This window comes from Petaurus breviceps, unplaced genomic scaffold, assembly GCF_028583685.1.
Source record: "Petaurus breviceps papuanus isolate PSGF00001 unplaced genomic scaffold, PetGlider_PUasm1.0 90683, whole genome shotgun sequence".
In the NCBI taxonomy this organism is placed as follows: Eukaryota; Metazoa; Chordata; class Mammalia; order Diprotodontia; family Petauridae; genus Petaurus; species Petaurus breviceps.
In genome coordinates, this window is record NW_027187308.1 from 182,267 (window position 1) to 200,766 (window position 18,500).

The following is an 18,500-nucleotide window of genomic DNA, read 5'->3' on the forward strand; positions in this document are numbered from 1 at the left end:
TTTTATGGAAACAAGATGTAACCATGATTTTTAGGTTCATTGATCACTAAGAAATTTTTTTTATCTACAACACACACACACATACACACACAAACATGCAATATCTAGATACCTAGATATGTAAATGTGAGAAAGAGAATGAGAGAAAGGAGTTAGGGAGAGAGAGAGAGTGAGTGAGTGTGTGTGTGTTTGTGTGTGTGTGTGTGTGTGTAGGTGACTAGCAAGTGTCATGGAGACCTTGTTCTCGTCAAGATATTTTAAATGCTCACCTATCAGAGCCTGGAATCCAGGGTTGGGAGGATATGATAGTAGCAAGAAAGACCTTCTTTTGAAAAAAGTGGTATAGTATGATGAAGGAACACTGGAGTTAGTGCCAAGGGAACTGACCTTGAATCCTGCTTCTGCTAGTTACTTTGTGACTTTGCTCAAGTCATTGAACTGTCTTTGGCCTCTGTTTCCTAGTCTGTACAATGAGGGACCATTCCTTCATTTCTTTCTTCCTCCATTCCTTCCTTTTCACTTTTTTGTCTTCCTTCAGTCTCTCTCCTCCTTCACTCACTTCTACTCATCTGCAGTCTCTTCCACTATCTCCTGCATTCTGTTACCCTTTCCTGTAATTTCTCAAACTTCACCATACCTGCCATCCTCAAAACTATTGGGTTCGTCCCTGCTGCCTCTGCATAAAGTTAGGTTTAACCTCTCCTTAAAACAGAAGAAACAAACAAAAACTACAAGCAATGGCCCTATATCTCAACTTCCTTTCAGTGCCAAACTTCTAGAAAGTCTTTTATACTTTGCTGCTTCTACTTTCTTACCATTCATTCACTTCTCATTTCCTTGAAATCTGGCTTCTTTCAACACCTTTGACCTATTAAGTTCCAAATCCTGTGCCTTTTCTTAGTCTTTATTGTCCTTAACCACTCTGTAGCTATTAAGACCATCACCCTCCCTCATTCCCTTCCTTTTTTCTTTCCTTCCCCTCTTCCCTCTGTTGTCCCTTTCTCCCTCCTTCCTACCTTCCTGTTTATTCTTTTTTTAACCCTTAGTTTCTATAACTCTGCTCTCTTGTTTCTTTTCCTGTCACTCTACTTTTTCCCAAAATTTTCTCTGATTTCCTCTTGGTTTGCATTGGGAGAAGTATAGCTTCCAGGAATAAACAAGAGATTCTCCTCTCTTCACTCTACAGCTGGACTGTTATGTTCAATTCTTAGCTCCACATTTGTGTAAGTACATTGATAAGTTGAATTAAGTCTAGGGAGGAAAACCAGAATAACAAAGGATCTTGAGTCCATATCATAAGAGGATTGGTTGAAAAAACAAGGTAGGTTAAAGTGGAGAAGATGAAAGTCAGGAAGGTTGTGATTGCTGTCTTCGAGTACCAGAAAGTCTGACTTGTGATGTTTAACTTGTTAGATAATTCTCTATGGTGGCTGTGGCTGAAATGTTTCATGCTATGCTCACTCTGTTATTGAACTTCTCCAAACCTAGGTGACCTAGTCATTCAATGAAAGAGGCAGTGAATTATTGGGTTCATAGTTGAAGATTTTCCAGCTTAGTGAACACATTTCCAGAGGTTGTTTTCCTCTGGCATAGCCATTGTGAACCCAGAGTCTTCTCCATGCCGCAATGATGCAGCAGGGCTTCTTGTCTTTGTTTTAATCTTTTGACCCTCACAGTTTCTTATCTGGTCTTTGATTCTCAGGTGATGGTTCATCAAAGTATTATAGTAACACTTGTGTGGCCTTTTGTTGTTGCTCTTTTTATTGCAAAGAAAAACGATCACATGAAAACACATGTTTTTATTTTACGATAAAATTAAGTTTTTTTTCTGATTGTCTAAGCTATATTTCTTTTGACTTTGAAAAGGAATTAATTTTTTGTGGTGCTATCCTTTTTTCTCCAAAGTAGAAGTTTAAAAAAGTATCCAGCTTTCCCCATCATTTCTTCCTTTGTCCAGCCATAAAAAGGACACTGTGAATTTGTGAACATCTAGTCTTGTGAAGACTAATTATGAAGTCTAGTGTGTGCTTAGCAGGAGTGTCCTTAGAGTACCAAGTGTGTTCAGAATTTGATAAACATTGTCATTATTAGAGTTTTACCTTGAATATTTGAATGTTTAATATATGTATTTACTTTAAAACTTACTGAATGACTTTACTGGTGGTATATTTCATTTGAAGGGAAAAAGGAATATGTTCACATTTAGGTCCAAGTACAGATGTGAGCTGATATTTCCATCATAATGACTAGGCACTTGACATAAGTAACATGTTGGTACTCATAAATTATATGAAAAAAGTTATTTTTCCTGAAATTATATGGTTGCATTTTTACTTAATAATTTTTCATTACCAAGACTTATGGCTCACATATTCAGCAAGATGGAAGTCTTCCTCTTCCAACCACCCCACCCAAAACATCTGAGCAGATTATTCAGTTTGCAAACAATCCCCCAAACAGAAATACAAGAATTGTAAATAAAACTACCAAGGCAAGAATAAGCAACAAATTATCCCATCTCAATAGGCCATTAAAAAGTGGGGGGGGGGGGGGGGGAAAAACATATTTAAGGAAAAAAAACTATTGACAAAAGAAACAATAACAACAGAGGGACATTAAGACATTTTTTCTTAAAAGTAGAACAGACAAAGATGAAAGTGCAATTTTAAAAATTGGAATAAAGAAAAAAAAATTGGAGTAAAAATTTTAGAAGAGTAGATTTGAAACATTGTGAACTGAAACTTCCCTTTCTTTCACCCCCATACTTCAGACATTGTGTTTTGTAGAACTGAACTGCAAAATGAAAATTTAAACACAAGGGTAAGTGGGGATGTGAAAATTAGAAGGGCATGTGTAACATCTAATAAAGTTTTTAGAGGACTAATGAAGGTCAGATAGCTTCTGTAGATTCAGTAAGAGAGGAACTATAGGAAAATTGAACAGGTAACACAGAGGTTGAAATAAAGAGATAAAAAGGGGGAAATTTCAACCCAATTAAGGAAGGGATCCCACTAGTAAATTCCCTATTGGAAGATGGAGAACCTTATATAAATCCAGTCTGAAGAAGTTTGTCCATAGTAGATCACTTCCTCTAAGAGACTGTTGTACCCTCATACAAAATATCTTTCCTTAAAATAAGGGAAGTCCCAACTCCTGGGGGCAACTGGGAGTTCCCCACAAGCATGGGAGAATGTGGACCCAGAGAGCAGGCTACATGGTGTTTGGGAAGGAGAATTGTTGTAGAGAGCACAGTTTAGAGCCCATGAATGTTTCTACCATGAGTCAATGCTTCTATAACCTCTTTATTAACTTCATAAATAATACTTTTAAGAATGATCTACTACCGACGAGAAAAGGTGAAGGGACAAGATCTAAAAAGGCAACATTAGAAGTTTGTTAGAAGAGGGAACTCATTATGTGAAACTTAAGAAACTTTAATTCAATGAGAAACACAGAGAATAAAGAAAGAATAAATAAGTTAATAGACCATGGATCAAAAAATAAAAATTTTAAAAATACAGAAAGGAAAGATCATAAAGGAAGAGAATAAAGAAATTCTTTTTTAAAAGGTGCAGAAAAGAATACTAGAAAATAAAAGTAATAGGAGGAAAGGAGGAATGGTTTTGAAAAGAAGGGGGAAAGGAGGAATAATTGGATAACTTAAAAGAAAAAAATAGTGAGTCTTATACAACACAAAAATAGGGTAAAGGGCAGGGGGGGGCAGAGCCTGTGGAAATAGTGTGTATTCAAGTAGTTTAAACAAAACTAATGATAGAGACAAGATGTTAACTTAACAGAGGAATGGGAGCAAAAAAATAATAAAATAAAATTACCTTAATGTTAAAAAAAAAAGTGCTAGCACCACAAAGAAAAGAGCCCATAAACTTATTTCTCAAAACTTTAGATGTGAATGGATTAAACAATCCAGTAAAACAAAAGAGGGTTACGGACTGGATAAATGAAATTCCATGATCTGTTGATTGAAAGAAATGTATCTTAAAAACAAGAAGACATGTATTGAATAAAAATGAATCGATGAAAATTAACTATGTATCAGTAGACTTAACAAAGGGACAAATTATAATCTCTGTTTTCTTTGTCTCCTATCAGATAGAGAGAATAAAAATTCACAATATAAACACAGATAAAATAAGAAAATGACATTATACTTAAAGGAACTATAAACAACCCACTGATATCAGCATTAAACATATTCATCAAATTCTATATCATTTAAATTCATAAAGAAAAAATATCCATAATTAAAAATATAGATAGACAAAAAATCATAATAGGATACTTTTATGTTTTTCTCTCAGAGTTGGACAAATCTAAAAGAATGAGAAATAAAAGGAATTAAAAAGATTTTTAAAAAATTATGGATTAATTATAACTAAAGACATGGCACCTGATAAATGGCACAAGTAAAATTATGCAGTTCTGTGTGTTTGTGTGTGTGTGTGTGTGTGTGTGTGTGTAATTTCTCAGTACCACATAGCACTCTGACAGAAACTGATCATACATAAAGGCACAGAGAAATTTCAAATAAATATAAGTACCAAAAATACTAAGCATATCCTTTATGAACCATAACAATAAAAATAGTGATCATTTCAGAAACCATAAACAAGACACAAATCTAAAAGGAGACTTAATAATAAAACTCTAAGTGGCTCAGATCACCAGTTTGTTTCATGGTCATCAGAAGTCCTAAAGTGAAACAAGTTTCACAACAAAATAAAGGATTGCAGAAATTCCCTACAAAGGTGGAATGGGTACAGGGCTTTCTACTTCACTAGATATGTAAGTTGATTTTGAATTTAGTACAGGTTATTAGCATCACTTAAAGCAACAAAAATTTCTAGAGGCACACATTTGACCCATTCCTTTTTGTGTATGTGTTTAGTCAATCATCAGAATCTAATGCTTATGTCCCAAGTGATAGTCTGTTAAATTATAGCTTCACTGAATTTCACAATAACAAAGGCAATTTCCAGAGAAAATCTTATGAGGGAGATAATTCCCATTAGATTAAATACCATTATAAAGACATTCTGTATATAATAAAGTCATTGGCATTGTGATTGGCTTGTAATGACAGTGCTTTCTGCAATACAATAGATAAACTATACAGTAAATGCTTCCTACCTGTAGAACAACTAAACTTTGCAATAAAAGCCAGTGATATTATGTCCTTATATTTTAGTATGTGAATAGAAATGAGCCAAGTTGAATGAGGCACTGTGATGTAGTAGAAATTCTTTTTAAGGAATGTACATATCCTGAATTTTATTTTGCCCCAGTTAGCAATAAATTAAAGAGAAAGTGATTACTTACTCCAGATGGGGGGTGTTCAAATTCCATTTCAGTAACCAGGCTATGGCTAAAAAGGAAAAAAAAATGACTATCAAGTCATGAAGTTTTATAATAAACATGGAAGTGAATCTTTAAACCAATTTACCACCTCTTCAATTTCTTTAACATGATACAGTGTCTGTAGGCCTTAGATTACTATCTTTTATTTGAGTGTAATTATTATTGTCTCTGTCTACAAGGTGTGATTTAAAAAAAAAAAAAACATTGTTTTCTATTTCTGTCTGAATTCAGTAGTGAAAAATCACACACACACCCCATAGGGTGATTAAAGTTTGCTATGTGTTTCAAGGCTACAGCCTTTTTATAAGGTAGTAGCATAAGACTTTTTCCATTCTTTTGCCCAGTGTGAACTTCATGGAGCTGTAGAAGATGAATATAATAGGTTTATGGCTAGGTGGCGCGGTGAATAGAGCACTGGCCCTGGAGTCAGGAGGACCTGAGTTCAAATGTGACCTCAGACACTTAACACAAAAACTAGCTCTGTGATCTTGGGCAAGTCACTTAATCCCCAAATTGCCCTCCAAAAAGCAAAAAAAAAAAAAAGATAATATAATAGGTTTGAGGCAAAAAAATTTTTTTGATCCTTTCTCAGAAATACTGCAGTAGGTTTGAGTGGAATTTTGTATTTAAAGGTAAGATTTGAAGTGAGGCTAATGTCATCCTTTGCAGTATTACCTCCCAGTTGAGTATGTCAAGACAACAGGCATTGAATTCTGGAACTATGCTTTTGTCATGGTTCCTGAAATTGAAATCCTGTTTCTTTGTTCTTTTAGTGTTTTCTTGTAAGTCAAGATTTAAATAGACCTAGATCTTGGAAGGTGATATATTTAGAATATGAGTTGTACTATAAATAGGAAGACTTTCCATATCAGATATGAACCATTACTATTGTTAGGGCTTGGTTCATTGTAAAATTCCCTGTCTTTTTGTTTAATTTCTCTAGGAACTCTATTGGAATATGTTTTAGTTACTTTAAAACCTTCCAGACTCAAAGGTTTTGAAGCTCAGATCTTTTGATTGTTTGGTTTTTTAAAAAACATCAAAACCTTTAGACACTTCGTTATTTCCCCAGGATTTGTCTTTGAAGTTGGAAATACATACATTTTATTTACAACCATAGAACTTTACCATAATTGTGCATGTTATATTAAAAGCTAATGATCCATTTATTCTTTTGTTCAGGAATCAGATGGTCAAGGCTGCCCTTTCTGCAGATGTGAAATAAAAGGAACCGAACCTATCATTGTGGATCCTTTTGATCCAAGAGATGAGAGCTCCAGGTGCTGTAGCATCATTGATACCTTCAGTATGCCTATGCTGGACTTGGATGATGATGATGACCGAGAAGAATCTTTAATGATGAATCGTTTGGCTTCAGTTCGAAAGGTAAAAACTGTGTATCACAATATGTAATGGAATGTTACCTAGTAAAACACAACTCACAACTTGAGATAAAAGCAGATTACATAATTATAAATGAGATATTCAACATGCTTCATGAAGATTTTAAGTCAGAGTTGGCAAAAGAGAAAGGTTTTTTTTTTTTAATTGAATAGGACTTCAATTTGTACATTCTGAGTCAAAGAGAATTCACCTGCTTGTCCATGACTACCGGTCCAGTTGGAGAAATGAAACCAAAACCTATTATGGAACAACAGGGTACCTTTAAGTCTGAGAAAAAAGTGTCATAGAGAACCAGAAATAGAATGTGTCACCAAGATTGTTCAGTGTTTAAAGGCTAGTGTGATCATTATTTTTGGATAAACCTTTTGATTGGTGTACTCTGATACATTATATCTTACTTGGCCAGCCTAATCTCTATTCAACTTTCCTGACACTTAGTCATTCTGACTACCTGCATATAATATACCTGTTGGTCAGCCCTTCTAACATACATGTATGGTAATCTACTTGTTCCTTCTGGTTCTTGGATCAGTAACCACTACATATAGATCTTTTGAGACCTTGGCTCTAGGATTTGCTTAGAGAGAAAACAGCACTAACTTTGATATGTGCAACAGTAAACATAAGAAACATGGGGAGAATGACCACAAAGATCAAAATGTAGAGAAGAGTAAGAATAGAAGGGACAGATAACTAGGCAAAGAGAATAAAAGGGTATGTGCAAAGAAGGGAAAGATAAAAACAGGTAACTGGTTGATCTCCTCAAACTTTGAATGCATCATAAATTTACATGTGATTTTGTCTACCCAACCAACTTTTAGGCTTCCCATTAAAGAACTAATAGTTTTTTGTTTTGTTTTGTTTTCAAATTGCTACTGACTGTTCACTCAAGAACTACTCACCTTACTCCCCACCCTCAACTCCACAGTATTCTTAGTCCCTGGCAATCTTTGAAATTATACTTAAATACATTATTTGGCAGTGCATAAAGCTGCTTATCACTTTTTACCCTAGGTCTAAGCATTAAATTACTTGAGAGTGAGTTATTCCTTTAGTAGTGATAGAACTGAGTTAAAAACAACAACACAACAACAAAACTCTGGAGTTTTTCTTTTATTGTTACACAATCATATATCACCCGTTTCCATGACTGCCCTCATCTGTCTGCAATGAATTAAATAGATCCTACAATATGTAATTTTCAATCTCTGTACCTTAGATAGCAATAAAATCAATTTTTTAAAAGTATTAAGCACTAGAGATGACATCCCACCACTGAAAGCAGAAGTGAGATATTAAAACATGCTTCATGCATATTTCAGATCAATTGCTATTTAAAGGGCAATTAAATTATTAAAAAATAATTTGGACAAAACTTCATTTTGTGTATTCTGACTCAAAAAGTTCACCCACTTGTCCATGTGACTGTTGATTCTATTTGAGAAATAGAATTTTTAAAAATGATTTTTTTTAAAGCAATCGGGGTTAAGTAACTTGCTCAAGGTTACACGGCCAGTTATTTCTGGGTGTGGTGCTAAGTATCTGAGCCCAGATTTGATCCCCAGGTCATCCCGACACTGGAGTTGGTGCTCTTACTTGCTGAGCCACCTGGCCGCCCCTAAAAATGATTTTTTTAATGCATTAAATTTATATGTAATAATGGTTTTCATTTCTAAGGCACCCTTTTTCATTCACAAAGTCATAGAAAATTAGGTCTGGAAGAGGCATTGAGATTTACACATTATATCTTTCATGTATCTTTCCAATACACCTGGAGTCTTCCACAATTTTGATTTTTGGCAATTATAATGATATTTAATGATTAGCAGCCAAAGAATAAGGGGGGGGGGGTAAAAAAAGTTTCATTTCTTCTGGAGATATGCAACAGTGCAAATGATCTTGTTGGTGGGACTTAGGAAACTCAACTTTGTGCCTATTCTCTACAAGAATCATTCTTTGAGTCTTACATCATAAAATACAAATGAAAACACATTACTGGACTAGTTATCAAAGAAGTGACTTTAGTTTGATTATTTCTAACCCAAGGCAAAGTGGGAGGAAAGATATGAGAAAGAGAAAGACGGTTGCTTCCCATCCATATTTTATCACGCTTATTCTCTCGTTATGTCCATACTAAGAGTGCTCTTCATATTGTTGGATACATTGAGAATCAGAAAATTCATCAAGCTAGCATAAATGATTGCTGGGGCTTAGATCTCTGGCCTGTAAAAGTATTTGTTTTACCTTCCTGCCTCACTTTATAAGCAAAGAACATTATTCTCTTTATTGAATCATCAGATGCTTTTTGTTCAGGTCTATCTCATAGCTGAAATGACACACATATATCAGATATTCAATTTGGCATGAGATTTCTCCAATCTGTAGCATCATACTCTCTGGTTTGTGGCGCATTCTGTTGTCTTCATTTTTAAAAATGTCTCATTCTTTCATTCCCTCGGTGTTGTGTCAGTCAGTGTCTTAATCATTTACTCAGACTCTTCTCATCTTCCTCCTCTGCCATGATCAGCATTCTCGATTTGCAATAAAAATATGCCTTCCTGCTGCAAGCATAGTGTTTTCTCCACGTTTTTAATGCCACCATCATGCCATTAGATGTTATATGATAGAATTCTTTAGACTTCATTTGTGGAGTTCAATGTGTTTCCATTACTATGGCAATGTTCATCGCACAGAGTTTATAAACAGAATTTGTTTTAAAAAAAATTCCTAAACTGAGAGTAAAGCAGGTTTTATAGTTCATCTTGTAATGTGTATTTAAGAAAATGCAATATATAGCTGTATCGTAGCCCAAATGGGTTGCTTTCCTGGGAAAAAAAAAAGCTGTATTACTATTTTTATAATTGGAAGATGATATAGATTTTTTCCGAGAAATCATACAACCATATGTGTTCTGGATCTGTCAGGATTCACAAGATAATTGGGGCTTGATGCTGTTTAGTGTGTCAGGGGAGGACTTCAAGAAAAGTCTGGGATACTGCCAAAAGTAGTGCTAGTAATTTGTTAGATTACATTACTCCTTCTGACTTCACACACATTCAGTTTAAAAGAAGGTTTCCTGCTGATACTCTGTCTTTGGCTAAGACATAAATGAAATCCAAACCACTTAACATAGCAAATATCTTTGAGAATTTTTTCTACCCACTAGTTTTATCAGCACCCTTACATGGGGAAATTACCACTATCCTCATTTGCATTTGAAAATGTTTATTTGTACAGTTTACTTATTCATGTGTTTTCTAGTGTACCTTATATTCATCTTGGGTTTCTTGCCTTTTACAATATGCAACAAATTTTGAGATAAACCGTTCTGAAATCTATTGCATGTTCCTCTGTCTTCGTACATGGGTAAGAAGCATAATTTAAACATTTCTTTATGCTTGATCATCATTATGATCATTAATTATAATACAGGGAATATAGTAACACTCTCATGTATTATAATATATAGAATGCTATGTGGCTCTATGCTAAATGCTTTAGGTTTGATGATTCTGCTGCTTCTGCGTTTTCTACCTTACTTCTCTGTCCTGACCTTCTCCATTTCTCTCAGGTAGTAAGATCTAATAGATCTTGTGGAAAGGAGGCTTGGGTTCAGCACCCACCTGTTATGTTTACTATCTTTGAGATAGTGAACAGAGACCCATCATTTAAAGTCTATGTGTCTTTAATCTCACATCTTTAATATGGGTGTAATAGCTGTACTACAGTCCTCTCCATGCTTTGGGGAAGGAATAATTTTGTAAACCGTCAAGGGCCATATAAATGTGAATCATTTTGATAACTAAGAAAGAATTCCATATTTCTGGGGGGTGAGGGAACAGCTGAAATTTTTAACTCAGCATGATTTTGTGCTTTCTCACATAATGCTAAGTAAAGTGAAGGCACTCCTCTCTTAATGGAATAAAATACATTCTGTACATTCTTGCCACGTGGGGCTGCTTGCAGGTTCTCCTCACTTGCCTCTCCACATCCTCATACCTTTACTCAAGCTATTCTTCATACCTACACTGAGCCAGCTCCTCTGTTCTCCCCCACCCTCATTTATACCTTTGGAAATTCCTTTTTTAAGGCTGTGAAACTTTCCCTGATCCCATCTTCCTCCTTCCTTCCCTGTTTGAAGTGCTTTCACTTTGACCACCAAGAAGAAATTGTTTGTTCTGGTAAGGTTAAATGGTCTTTGAGTTCCCTTCCAATTCTGAAATAATGATTCTGTGATTCTTTCTCCTCAAATGTTCCACAGAATTTTGTTTGGAACTGTTGTTTGCACTCATGATGTTACTTCTGACTCTGTTCTGGATCTTTGAGCTGGTCAGAAGTCTGACCACTAAATAAGTGGTCAGTTCACTAAATAAGTGGACATTACAGAGTGGAAAAATACACTTTCTACCAAAACTCATTCAGCATAGTTGGCTCTCCTATTATTACCTGATGAAATTAACCTATGGTACAGATGATTCAAAATAGTAGATTGTAGAAGTAATATAGTAGAAGTAATTTGTATTTGAGTTTTGAATATACTATGTTTTATTTACCTACCCAATAGTACTGTTCTTAGGCTTAGATTAAAATTAAATTTGAATTTACTGACAAAAGAGAGATGGCCAGTGAGGATATCAGGTTGAAAGAAAAATGTCCATTAGGATTAACATTTCATATTGGGAGCATTTTCATCATTATCAGTGGTTAGTTTTCTTAAATAAAGATGAAAACCATATCTCTAAGAAATAATCCTGGGGTCATTATTATATGATATGTATCTAACCTATTCAAATATGAAAGTACATTTTAGCTAATAAGAAAAATGAAGTTAACAATTATTGCCTTGGAGAAGTCTTAGTCCTGTGATTTTTTATGATATTCTTCACTTGGCTAATAAGATGAAATTTTATATTCTCTCATAATAGTTTCCATACCAAAATACTGGTAGTTTCTCACCCAAGTTTTGTCATTTCCCTCATAAAAGAACATGTGAAAGCTTTGCAAAAAGAAAAAGAAATACTCATTTAAACAAGGATAAAGATGATTCAAATTCAAGTCAGTCTTAAATTATTTTTAATAATTATGAGTATCGGATACCTAGGATCACTTGTAGTTCTCATTTTCTCGTGCTTCTCTATGATAAATGTTATACTGTAGTCAGTCAGCTAGCATTGATTAAGCACCTATTGCATGCATGGTACCACATGTGTTAAGCTTCCCCTGTGTATTTATTCTCAGATCTAGCTAACTAGCTTCTATCCCAGAAGCTTTAGTGTAGTATTGTAATGGAAACAGCAGTGGATGAAGAATGAGTCATTCTAACACTATGTCTGTAACTGGACAAATAGCTTAAATTCTTTTTTTTTTTTTAAAGCAATTGGGGTTAAGTAACTTGCTCAAGGTTATAAGGCCAGTTATTTCTGGGTGTGGTGCTGAGTATCTGAGCCCAGATTTGATCCCCAGGTCATCCCGACACTGTAGCCGGTGCTCTTACTCACTGAGCCACCTGGCCGCCCCTAAGCAATTGGGGTTGAGTAACTTGCTCAAGGTTACACGGCCAGGTGTTTCTGGGTGTGTGCTAAGTGTCTGAGCCCAGGATTCGATCCCCCAGGTCATCCTGACACTGAAGCTAGTGTTCTTACTCACAGTGCTACCTGGCCGCCCTAGCTTAAATTCTTTGACCTCAGTTTCCTCATTTTTAAAATGAATTGTTTATAATTTATTACAGGAATAACAAGAAAATAGTAATGAAGTTGTTTTTGGTTTTTTAATAGCTTTGTCCACACCATACTTTGTGTTAAAAACTTGATTAATAGTTTTCTGATACCACTTTCTCTTCCCCCCTCCCAGATGTAGAGAACAAATTTTACTGAAGACATGCTGGATATAATTGTCCTATATCCATCATGCTCTAAGGAACTTAACCTGCTATTTATATTATATTAAGTTTTGCTAGCATCTAATTTAACAGTTGAGTACCATGAATTAATTTATTTTAGAATTTCACAGATTTCAGACCCTGTTTGTAAACTCCTTGATCACCATAGTCAGTTAGCATCTCAAGTAACATTGTTACTTGCCCTAAGCTAGAGTCTAGAAATATGTATGCATATAATTACATAATTAAGTCAGAGTGCTAGTTCTGCCACTTAATAGTTATGTGACTTTTGGCAAGTTCTTTTCCCTCTCTTAGCCTGTTTCCTTGTTGTAATGGTAATGCGAATTTAACTTCCTCGCTGCTATTATGGATTCAGTTTCCTGGTGTTAAGATTTGGCTTTCTGGTGTTTGAATAAATGTTTTGCTTCTGTCTTATATGTGGAGAATCTGTTATATTTTGCCATTGAGAACTATGATGGCATATTTGTAATCACCATTGGTGCTGTGAATTTAGTGTTGATGCTACACTTGTGCATGAAATGGGAGGTTATAATCACAGTTTACTTTACAATATTGTAAGGATCATATTTTAAATATTTTTTCAAAATTTTATTTTACACTGAAACGCCAGAACACAAATACAGAATAGAGAAAAGAAACAAAAAACGTATCATAAACTTAAATATTGGATCTTACTAGAAAGAAAATCAGGTTATGTGCATAGCAGAACATAAGAGAGGATTCAAAATATGTAACAATAAATTTTCATTTCAAGAAAGCCTATATGATAAATGATTGTGTTGAGAATTGTCCATCTTTTCTGTGCTTCCAGATGTGAGTTTTCTTTTGTTCTCTGCTCTGTACTTTTTAACTTTTTTCCCTCACCCCACAACTCCCTCTTTAGGCTACAATAAAGTTTAGATATGTTTCTCTATAGCTATAAGTATACACATACCTTCCCCACTCCAAGAAGGCTACAATAAAGTTTAGATACATTTATACACACACACACACACACACACACACACACACACATGCACATATACATATGTAGACATATACTTTTCCAAACCTATTCTATTTCTGATCTTTGTTTTTATGTATGTGCATATCTCTTGTTTCTTATCCCTCCTGCCTCTTCTACTTTTTACTTCTACCCACTACCTTGCCCTCCTATGACTTGCCTAGCCCCCAAGGATCCCTTATCCTCCCACTCCCTCTAAACACTTTCTATGCCCCTATTTTACCTATTCCTTCACCCTCTCCTCTAAAGATCTCTCCCTTATCCTCTCCTCTCTCCTTATGCCCTTACCATTTTACTTCTTCTGAGTTTAGAAGACTTTTATACTCTTCTAAATGTGTATGTATTTTTCCCTCTTAAACCCATTCCTGGTGAAAAAAGTAGCTTACCAGAACTACCACCTGTCCTCCCTCATCTTACTTCCTCTGTATCAGTTCCTCCTCTTACACCTCATTTGTATAAAATAATTACTCTTTTAAGCTGTTCCTAAATGGCTTTACTTTTTAAATTTGTATCATATTCAGGTTTACTCCCAATCTTTCTTATCAACTACCTAATTATTGATAAGAATCTTAGACATACATTTTACATATATAAAAAGTAGTCTGTCCTTATGGATCCCTTATAATTAGTCTTTGTTATGTGCCTTATATTTCTCTTGGTTCTTGTATGTCAAATTTTCTATTAACTTCAGATTTTTTTTTTAAACAAAGTTTTGAAAGTCTGAGTGTTTATCAGATGTCCACTTTTTTTTCATTCAGGATAATATTTAACTTTGCAGGGTATGGTATTTTTGGCCGGAATCTCAGTTCTTTTGTTCTTCCATATGTTGTGTTCCAAGACCTGCAGTCCTTTAATGTCTCTATTGCCAGGTCTTGTGTAATTCTAATTGTGGCATCATCATATTTAAATTGTTTTAATCTTGATGCTTTTAATATTTTTTTCCTTGAGCTGGGGGTTTCAGAATTTGTCTATGATATTCCTATGATTTTTCCTCATGGGATCTCTTTAATTAAGTTGATGATTGATGGAATTTTTCTATTTCTACTTTTCCCCCCTTGTTCTAATGCTTCAGAACAATTTTCTTTAATTATTTCTTGTATTATTGTATCAAGGTTCTTTTTTTATTGTAACTTTTCAGTTAGTCCAATTGTTTTTATATTTTCTCTTCTTGATGTATTCTCCAAATCTGTTGTTTTTCTTATGTTTCACTTTCTCTTCCCTTTTTTCATTATTCATATTTTGTTTATCGCTTCTTGATCTCTTATAATTTCACTGGCTTCACTTTGCCCAATTCTATATTTCAAGGTGTCATTTTCTTCCTTAAGATTCTGGATCTCCTTTTCTGCTTGATTAATTTTGCTTTCATATCCTTCTTGTTTTTTGTGGATTATTATTTTTTTTTTAGTTTTTCAGTATTTTGTAAATTTTTAAATGCTTTCCAGGGTGGAGGTACAGGGAAGGTTCTAGAATTATGACAGTGCTTTTGTTGGGAGCTCCTAGGATATAAATTCTCACCAGTGATGCATATCATCAACGTGACTACAATTTATGGTCTTAGTGATTTGCTTAGAATACTGATAGTGACTTGCTCATGATCACTACCTGTTGGAGTGCCTATTTGGACCAGGATTGAAACTCTTAAAACTAGCCCTGTACCCACAATGATATGCCATCTCTTTTAAACATTATATAATACTTTATTTAGTGGTTCTTTACCTAATGCAAATAATGTTTATTATTTGTGTACTTTCAGATTATATAAGAATATAAATGTTTAGGACAGTTTGCCTCTGAAAACTTTGTGGTCTAATAGGGGATTTAAGACATGCACATAAATATCTATAGCATAAGGCAGAACATTATATATATATATATATATGTACATACACACAGGAGAGATACAGACAACCTAATAAATGTTTATTGAATAAATTAAATGAAAGTTGTTTAGAGGGAAGGGGATGCATTCAATTTCAGGTATCAGTGAAGGCTTCCTGGAAGAGAGATAGCGTTTGATCTTGGCTCTAAATGGTAGGTAGGAAATAGACATGTGAGATGAGTGAGATTGAGGAGTTGAGAGTGACGTTGAGTTTCTGAGCCTGAGGGACTGGAAGGGTAGTAATGCCCTTAACAGTAAAAAATGAAGTTTTGTACGTAAGGTGATTTGATTGTGGTTGTGCTTGTGGTTATGGTGGTGGCTGTTGTTGGAGGGTAGAGATGATTTCTGTTTCAGACATGTTGGGTTTAAGATTGCTATGGAACATTAATTTCTTAATGTCTCATAAGCAGTGATGGTGGGACTGGCCCTTAGGAGAGAAACTAGTGCAGGATTTCTACATTTGGGAGTCAGTTACATTGAAGTGATGATTTAACCCCTGTGGGCTGGTGAGGCTGCCAGGTGAGAAAGTGTAAATAGAAAAGGGAAAAGTCTTAGTGCAACGCCTTTGTGCATACTTACTGTTAGTAGGGCCAACCTGAGTGACGATCTAGCAAAAAAAGATTGAGAAAATCATTCAGACTTTGAACCAAGAGAGGGTAGTATCATGAAAACTTATAGAGGAAAGAGTTTTCAGAATGAGTGAGCAAGTGTCTGATGCACAGAGAGATGTCAGAAAGAGTTAGGATGGAGAAAGATTGTTAGATTGGTCACTGGTGACTTTAGAGAGAGACATTTCAGATGAATGAGAGTCAGAAACAAGATCACAAATACAGAGCTTTTCCCACTGATTAGTATTAGTGCCATCTTTATGGTCCCCCAGATCTTTCACCTAGAGGCTATTGCTTCCTTATCTGGACAAGGTGTGATTAAAAAATAAATAAATAAATCAGTCAAAATTTGTTATATACCTAAAAAGGAAAAAAAGCCTTTGTGCACAGCCCTGGGAGAAAGGCAAACTTTACCTAAGACACAGATCCTTACTTGAGAGAGCATACAGGCATGAATGTGAATAACTCGTATAATACACAGTGTTACTTAAGTGCAGTAGAGGAATGCATAGTGCTATGGGAAATCCAGGGGTGGCAGTTTTTTTGTTCTTTGTTTTTGACTTTAAATCAAATCATTGGAAATTGGGAAAAGGCTTCCTGCAGGAGGGAGAGATTAAGTTGAGTTTTGCAGGATGAATGGAATTCAGCAGACAGAGAAGGGAAGAGAACAAGTACAATGAAAATTATGAGGGAAAGCTGCACATTTATGTGTCAAAGAGCCCTGAAGTGAGAGTAAAAGGACATGGGTTTGAATGATGACTTTCCTACTCATTATCTATGTGACCATTGGCAGGTCAGTTCAGTCTTTTCTTTCTAATCTATAAAATGGAAGAATCAGACAAAGTCTTGTGGTTGTCGCTTGGGGGAAAATAAATATGGCATGGGCATGAACTGGTGAAACAGAATAAGCATCACTAATTTCTCAAACATACACTGTTATTTGACTGGCACATCAGTCACTTCCTAGTGGTTTTCATTTAGAAGAAATAAAAGGTCTAATTTTTCAACAGTCCACAAAATCATTTATTTCCAAGTATATTGTGGTTCTTCAGGTATTCTTTTGGTGGCTTTTGTTATATGTTTATGTAGGAATAAAATATTAATATAATTTTAGTACTATCAATCACTCTAATTTTGAATTCCTATTTTGTTTCATGGGCCTGTGATTTGTAATGCCCTTGCCACCAATGTAGGTTGCAAGAAATATTAGTAAATTTTTTAATTCTTATTTTTAAAACAATGTAATTTTCATTTGAAGAAAGACATTTGGTGTGATGAAATGGAAAGAATACTAACTTTGGAGTCAAAAGCCCTGGCTTTGAATCTGGGCTCTGCTATTTTACTATCTGTATTATCTTGTGAAAATTACAATTGCTCTAGGCTGTACTTTACTTACTTAAAAGGGAATCAGATTAGATAACTACGAAGTCTCTTCCTGCTCCAAGACTATGATCCCCCAGTTTTTTTATAGAACATGTAGAGTTTAGAATGAAGGATACTAAAAAATCTAAATTGCCTTAGGAAGGATCAAGATCCACAAGGATTTTATGGGCCAAGTCAGTTCTGACTTAAACTTGACAACACTCAGTGGCCTAGATACCACAAGGGAGAAGAATGAAGAGTGAGGTTCATCTAGAATTGGGAAGGAAAGTAAGGAATAGAGGGAGAAAAGGAAGGAAGGAAAGAAAGAAAGGGAAACATTAATTATCTGTGATGTCAGTCATTCTGTTGTTTTCAGGTATTATCTCATTTGGTCCACACAGTATTGCTGGGTATTATTACAATTATCCTCATTTTATGGTGGAAGAAACTGAGTCAGACAGGGGTTAAATTACTTGCCCAGGGTCACACAGCTAGTAAATATCTGGTGCTTAATTTAAACTCAGATATTTCTGAATCCAGAACCAGTGCTCTATCTACTATGTCAACTAGTTGCCCCTAGGATTTCCTTAGAGGAATTGGGGAAAATTAAGAAGATATGGGAGTCTAGAATATTTGTGATGGCATCATTGAAGTGTATGGTCTTAGGAGTTTAAAGAGTCAAATTTAGTCAGGAGGATAACTAATTAGCCAAATAGTTGAATTGGGAAGGGATAATAATGAAATTCTTTTGAGTATACTTAAGTATGGCTTTCTCTTAAAAGAGACAGTGAAAAAATTACTATGTTTCTCTAATTCAAAGCTTTACAAATTCATATCTGTAATGTATGACTATTTTCCTTTCACCTTCTCCCCTTGCTTTCTTGGAAAGCCTCTTCTCACACAAAGAAGAGACAAAATTTTCTGTTACCAACTAAGCTAGTAAATCTATTTCTTACTTTCCAAAATAAC

The 18,500-nt window shown here is 34.9% G+C and overlaps 1 protein-coding gene across 8 annotated transcripts in view; it reads left to right on the forward strand.

Moving 5' to 3' along the window:
• Positions 1–18,500, forward strand: part of CBLB (Cbl proto-oncogene B) — a 226,288-nt gene that overhangs the window by 140,883 nt on the left and 66,905 nt on the right. For all 8 annotated transcript variants that reach the window (XM_069065293.1, XM_069065296.1, XM_069065299.1 and 5 more), the window contains exon 10: positions 6,559–6,762. In XM_069065293.1, coding sequence (XP_068921394.1) covers positions 6,559–6,762 — 204 coding nt within the window. The remainder of the gene's footprint in view (positions 1–6,558; positions 6,763–18,500) is intronic.